General features: G+C 38.6%; 1 protein-coding gene across 1 annotated transcript; it reads right to left on the bottom strand.

Moving 5' to 3' along the window:
* Positions 1-324: 324 nt before the first annotated feature.
* LOC121428968 (trichohyalin-like) lies at positions 325-1,817 on the bottom strand. The gene is made up of 2 exons (XM_041625862.1): positions 1,280-1,817; positions 325-992 (listed from the first exon to the last, which is right to left on the bottom strand). The coding sequence occupies exons 1-2, from the start codon at positions 1,815-1,817 to the stop codon at positions 325-327; spliced, it is 1,206 nt and encodes a 401-aa protein (XP_041481796.1).
* Positions 1,818-7,235: the final 5,418 nt, after the last annotated feature.

Raw genomic sequence — 7,235 nt, 5'->3', positions numbered from 1 at the left:
AAGAAATTCTCGTGCTTTTATGCATAGCATTGAGTGAGTGACAAATGTAAACATTTTATTATTTTTTTAAATATAATTATTATCAATTGATAAATCAATTTGGAGTGTTTTTCGTCACACTGCCCCCAGCCAAATAAAATCACTGTCCCCAGTGATCCAAATTTTATCTGAGAATAAATGATAGCAGTAAATACAATACTTAATCACAAATACATGTTTATTACATAAATTCTATGTGTACATGTATTAACATTCTTCAATCCTTAAGGAGCCTTCTCTGGATAGGAAGTTTCCACCCTCCTCCTCTTAAGGTGTAGTACCCCATCATGTTCCTTGTAGATGCTCGTATGTATGGTCACTTTCGTGATTAATCTTTTGCCCCTCACGAGCTTCGGCACCTCGATGGTAATTTTGTCCGAACCTTTGATGGGTACAGAAGAGATATTGAGAATAGTTTCCTTCCGAGTCGCTTGAATCAGACTCATTAGATGATTCTTCTTTTTCTTCATTCGTCTTGTCCTCACTTTCAATCTCTTTGAAAAGGTCGATAATAGCCTCCGTTATTCTTTCGTCCTTCCTCGTGACTTTTTCTTGCTCTTGTTTCTCCTTTTCCTTCTTCTTTATCAGCATTTCTTCTTCCTTCTTGGTATCTTCCTTCCTTTGCTCTTTCTTTATCAGATTTTCTCTGCCCTTCTTCATTTTCTTCTTTTCCTGCTCTTCTTTTTCTTTTCTTAGCTTGGCTTCCTTCCGGTCTTGTTCTTCCTTCTCCTTCAGCTCCTCTTCCCTCCTATTGTAATGTTCCTCCTCTTTCCGTGACCAAGCCTCCCGCCTAAAACATTCCTTTTCCTCCTTCCGGATACAATCTCTCCGTTCTCTCTCTTGTCTTTCCTTTCCTCTGTTTTGTTGGTGAGCTCTATCCCTATTGTAGCATAAATCAGGGTAACTGGAGAAATTTCGGTTGCAAACACTGTCAGTCTTTACATCCGCCTGCACTGAAGACAATTCACACATGGACGACGAGACAATCCATCAGCGTTAAAGTGGACCCTACCAGCACAGTGTTCCAAGATAAGTCTATATTGGCTTTGTACTTTTAACCACCGAGCCAATTGTCCCTCTGGATTCTTGAACTGTGGTAACCACCTCAGTGCTCCATGATCCGTTCTCACTGTCACCAGCTGTCCGTAGAGATAATGTCGAAAATGTTTTAGGAACACAACAGCTAGCACTTCTCTTCTAGAAACACAATAATTTTGCTCTGCTCTATCCAGTGTTCTACTTGCATATGCCATCACTCTCTCCTTTCCCTCCTGAACCTGAGATAGCACTGCACGAATGGCAAAGTTGTCTGCATCTGTATCAAGGATGAATCCCATGTCTAACTGAGGATAAGCCAGTATTGGAGCTGTTAAAGTTTCCTCCATTCTTAAGAATGTCTCTTCACACTCTTGGTTCCAAACAAAAGACTGATCTTTCTTGGTTAGATTGGTAAGTGGCTTGACAACTTGAGAGAAGTTCTTCACAAATTGCCTGCAATAAGATGCTAGTCCTAGGAAGCTTCGTAGTTCAGTGGAATTCTTGGGTGTTGGCCATTTCTTCACAGTTTCTATCTTGGCTGGATCAGTCCTCACACCGTCTGCTGAAACTATGTGTCCCAAGTAAAGTACATGTACCTCTTTCTGGAACAAGTGACACTTCTTGGGTTTCAGCTTCAAATTTGCATCCCTTAATCTCTGTAGGACAACTTCTAGCCTCTCAATTATATCTGGTACACTGGCCCCAAACAAAATGATGTCATCGAGGTAGATCAAGAGCATTTCCAATGTATCTGATGAATTTGGGAATCCAAAACTAAATTTTGATAGTATAAAATTAAATATTCCAAAATGCATTTAAAATATAACATCATCTAGCTTTGATATATGACTTGACCTATTGATGCTGGATCCGGAGACAGTGTTCTCGCTTATCCTTCTTGCTTGTAAACACGTAGTGGCACCTCATTACATCATATCTTCCAAGCCACATCAGACTGTACAGGGGCAAATGTTCACAGGGCTGTGTCCTTGGTAGTTGTAGTGCTTCCTGGAATGTCGCGAAGTGGTCAGGGTGGGCCTCTGACAGAACAGGTGAGGAAAACTTGGGAAGAAGATACATGTCCTCTGATGAAAACGACGGCAGATTACTGGTAGAATGATCACATTTGTCATCCAAGCACTTTGCGAAGATCACCATACCCATTCATCTGTCCATATGCTGATGGATGAATCCCAGCTCATCGTGAATACCAGTCTGTTGAAACTGCCTGTCTGACAATTCAAGAGTCCGTTTGTCATCATTGTACGATGAGCCATAAGGATGTGGGTTGCTTCCGCTTGGCTCCACTTCAGTTCCAACACCAATAGGCATTCTTTACACGTCTCATGGTCTCGTTGAACACTTGGTGCTCCTTTGCCAGCTTCTCGTAGTCCAAGAGTCCTGCTTGAAGTCCTGGAGGTCCGTCCTCTTCTGGGAGCAATGACGGTAAATACGATAGCTCCAGTGAGTGCCTTGGTCCATGGCCCCCACAAATGCTCGACAGGATTGAGTGCTGAGTCACCAGGACAATACGATGTCGCCAAAAGCTCATCCATGCAAGAATCCTTAAAGAAACGTCGGTAGTACAGCTCATTGATGCTGTGGTTGATGCTAACATCGGGGCTCTCGTGAGCATCATTGCTCGCTTTCCATGTTGGATGGCAGCAGGGATGTGCAGTGGTTGGTAAGGTCATGAAGCCGCATGGGTACTAAGTATACAAATAATCAATTTACCTGTAACTTAGTTTTGCCTGGCTTGGTAATTGTATCCCAAATAGCACTTTCAGCAAATTCGGTGTTACTCATTCAGAGTTCAAGACGCATGTGTCTCATGTAGAGTAGGTGACCCATGACCCTGGGTCACATGTAGGGAAACCCTGCCATGTCCTATTTGAAGTTCGCCGAGAATACCCGAACTCGGGCCCCCAGGGCAGTCGCTACTACAGTCATTTAGAACTAATTGGGCCGTCGCAGGGCATCCTGAAACCAATCAATAAACTGCTTCTGCTGAATAAAAAGCAGACGGACTTCATCGGGAAGCGATGAGGCATTGAATTAATTTACATCCTCTTTTTGCATGGCGATGGCTCGCGACGCATAAGGGATTTTCGATGACGCGCCTTATGAAGAGATATCTCTTGTGTTTTACATATAAATAATAGAGAATATGTTTTCTTGCTCGTCCAAATAGTGGCAATGCTTGTAGGTTTGGCCTATTAACCCTCTGGTATTGGCAGAATATCACACACAAAACATACAAAATGACATCACATCTCCTGATTGGAAGTGTAGTAATAAAATATTGATCAATAAAGACAAATCTTTTATCATATATGAAAGGTAAAACTTCAAAGATTAATTTGAATAATTAAAACACGGAAATATAGGATTATCTATAGCAAAAAATGGTTCCATAGTGACCTTACGTTCAACAATACATACTGACTCGTATCAGTGCATCATTTGTTTTATTTACCGAAGTATATTCACAAAAAAGTGAAACAATGGTTACATAACATAAGGGGACTTCTTCTTTAGTCTTTTCTATCTTAAAGCTGAAAGAAAACCGAAAAGAAATATGGCTCGCGAAATAGAGGAATGTAAAATCCAGTTTTGAGAAAATGACATTTCCAATAGAGATTACACGCAAAATGAGCAAAAATGACATGCCTCTTTAAATCGCAATTTTTTAGGATGATCCATTCATTAAAATGTAAATAAAGCCAATTCGTTAGAGTAGGTCCTCAGCTACAACATAGAAAAAACTGGGCAAGAGCTTTGAAGTGGTACCTCTGGTTGTATTTCTGTAAACTATGCTAAAACTTAACAACAGGTTTATTGAAGGCTGTATCTCGTGCAGTGGAGGTGTCTATAGGATTCCTGATGGACAATCTCGGTCTTTGTTTGCATCGAGCCCTCCAATCCTTCCTAGCTTTATTAGAATTTGTTTCCAGTGGTTTCCTTGCATCAGTACGTTGTTGTCATTTTTCAAATTCTTGTGCCAATGAAAGGCACTTTTGAAATGAAACCAAGACCATAGTACAGATCAGTCGTATATCTGTGACATTATTGACAAATCATGCTCTGACAGTCTCCTATGCAGTCTTCTAGCTGAGTTCAAGTTTAGTTTCATTGTGTTTATTTCCATAATTCCATATTCAAATAATGAACAAACATTTCCATAAATATGAATATGTAAAAGAGATTGAATATCATATAAACTTAAATTATAGATATTATTGTAGGAAAAAAATCAGTAAATAGATAAATTGTTGCATCATGATATGCTTGCATAATTAAACGAACAACACGTTGTAATTAACATACATGTATAATTATGAAAAAGAAAATGGGGACTTATTAAAAAGCAGAGCTTGTATTTGGCAAGACTTTCTGGACATGAATCGTAGTAATCTCAATCACAGGTCATTAACTCTTTTTGCGTATTGCGCATAACATTATGAAAATAATCTACTTGAATTAAAATTAAAATGCCAGAATTTTGCAATTTCTTGAAGAGGACAAGAAAGGTACATGTACTTAAACACCCATGATAGAAACAGACGTATATGTACTCATAAACTTGGCAATGGAAGAGTGGGCATCAGTGACAACTTCCTGGACATATATGCCACCGTCTTCTAGATTCAAAAGGCTATCCTTGAAGCCCTTCATCTCCATTAAAGGTCTTATATCCCCAACCTCTCTTTGGTCTACAAATTGGACGTTGAGGACATCTTTGTTGTATGTTCCATGATGGTGTATGTTAGAAACTGAGCACAGTGGCCAGGGTTGTCATTCCTACCGTTGCCTAAAAGACGACAAAGATATATCAATTTGATTTTAAAGGAGACAAAGAATGACAATGTTCAAACTTGATTACAATGATCATTTGAACCAATTGCAAAGTTGTGATTATCACTTATTATTTTCATGTCAATAAAAACTCATTTTTAAAAATACCAATTATTAACCCTAAGAGAAATTCCTCCCTTACAAAGATTTGTGTTTGCCATACAAAGAGAAAAAATCAATAACCACAATGGTGAAGAATTAATCAAGAATTCAAACTTCAACTAAGAAAGAGCCCTCCAAAAATCATATGAATGAAAATATGAATATCCTGGTAGGGAAGCATCTGAAAAGACTAATGAGGACACCTCACAATTTCTTTTGTGTATTATTTGAAAAATTGTGAAGATTTGATTCATAAATGAAAATGTTGAATAGCAGTTACTAGTGCAACCTATCAGCATACAAGTATCAGCTTCCTGGTTTTTATATAATGGTCAAACTACAATATTTCAATAGTCAAACAGTTCCAGCAACACTTTATAATACTCAATACAAAGGAGAGAGACAGGTACACATGTCTTGATTCCTATTGAAAATGTAGAATAGCAGTTTAATACTAGTGCAACCTATCAGCATATAAGGATCAGCTTCCTGGTTAATGAATTTTTGAATAAATGAAAGAGAAACAGTGAGTTTGTGAATTCATCAGTGCTGGTGTTTACCTATCATCTGTGTTGTGCATATAACTGTTATGTGAAAATTAGCAAAACATTGGAATGTCATAACTTTTTTCTATTACATCTGATTTTGACAAAAATAATTATGCTTCTTGAATATTTCTCTATTTATTCAAATGGACTTTTGGCTGGGGTGGACTTGACTTTTAAAAAGTACTCTTCAGCAAGCCATCCACTTTTATCAATAGAAAGCTATATATATTTTCTACAAATAGAATAGATGATGACTCGCCGCATACCACAACCGGAGTGCCAGAATGTTTTTCGATTGTTTTCTTCCTTACATTCTCCCAATGGGACTCAACAGCAGGGCATATATACTTCTTTTGCATTGCAGCAAACGTGGTGTGCCCCATAAAAATTCCATAAAATTAAGTCGGGCAAACTTTGCCATGAGGGACACTTTCCGATAGTTGTTCCCGGTGAGTATCAAGGCACTTGTAAACTTCAGATCACCGATGGGTGATCCTCTGATGGTTTCTTTGGAACACCAAGATGGTGTTCCATGTCCAGTGCCAGAATGTTTTTCGATTGTATTTTTCCTTACATTCTCCCAATGGGGCTCTACAGCAGGGCATATGTACTTCTTTTGCATTGCAGCAAACATTGAGTGCCTCATAAAATTTAGTCTGGCTAACTTTGCCATGAGGGACACTTTCCGATAGTTGTTCCCGGTGAGGATCAAGGCACTTGTAAACTTCAGATCACCGATGTGTGATCCTCTGATGGTTTCCTGGGAACACCAAGATGGTGTTCCATGTCCAGTGCCAGAATGTTTTTCGATTGTATTTTTCCTTACATTCTCCCAATGGGGCTCTACAGCAGGGCATATGTACTTCTTTTGCATTGCAGCAAACATTGAGTGCCTCATAAAATTTAGTCTGGCTAACTTTGCCATGAGGGACACTTTCCGATAGTTGTTCCCAGTAAGGACCAAGGCACTTGTAAACTTCAGATCACCGATGTGTGATCCTCTGATGGTTTCTTCAGAACACCAAGATGGTGTTCCATGTCCAGTTGGGTAGATCTGAAAGAGATAAAGTGTAAAAATGCTTATTTTTCTCATTTCATTGTACATTATTTCATGTTTAGAAATATAAATTATACTTCATTTCTTTTCATGCAAGTTTTATATACTGGATCTGTAAGATATTGTGATACAAATTCATCAAATTTGTAACCTTTGATCTGCTCACTCAAAAGGGTAAACATGTATTATTGTTAGGAGTGTCTGGATTGTTACAAAGAAAAGAGTTTTTGTACATAAATTATGAAAGAATGCGAACTTGTGACATGAAATAGTAACAATTTGCCTGTAATTTGTGTTGACTCAGGTACATTTTGAACAGCAATTGTCGTTTAAGATGTCAAATAAGTGGAGAATATACTAATTAAATGAGAATGGAAAATCAAAAGAGTGTACATATTCAAAGCCCCCCCCTCCAAAAAAAACCCATCCATAATAGAAACAGTTTTGACATACTCATGAACTTGGCAATGGAAGAGTGGGCATCTGTTACAACTTCCTGGACATTCAGGCCACTGTCTTCAAGAGCCAGAAGGCTGTCCTTGAAGCCCTTCATTTCCATTAAAGGGCTTTTGTCTCCAACCTCTCTCTTGTCCACA

Source organism: Lytechinus variegatus, chromosome 15 (genome assembly GCF_018143015.1).
Source record: "Lytechinus variegatus isolate NC3 chromosome 15, Lvar_3.0, whole genome shotgun sequence".
Taxonomy (NCBI): domain Eukaryota; kingdom Metazoa; phylum Echinodermata; class Echinoidea; order Temnopleuroida; family Toxopneustidae; genus Lytechinus; species Lytechinus variegatus.
This window is presented reverse-complemented; position numbering and strand designations above follow the sequence as displayed.

Excerpts from the sequence above, each read along its gene's own strand:
- LOC121428968 (XM_041625862.1), bottom strand. The coding sequence starts at position 1,817 with ATGCTCTTGATCTACCTCGATGACATCATTTTGTTTGGGGCCAGTGTA. Across the intron at positions 993-1,279 it reads GAGAGTGATGGCATATGCAA|TGCAGGCGGATGTAAAGACT; the intron begins GTAGAACACTGG and ends AATTGTCTTCAG.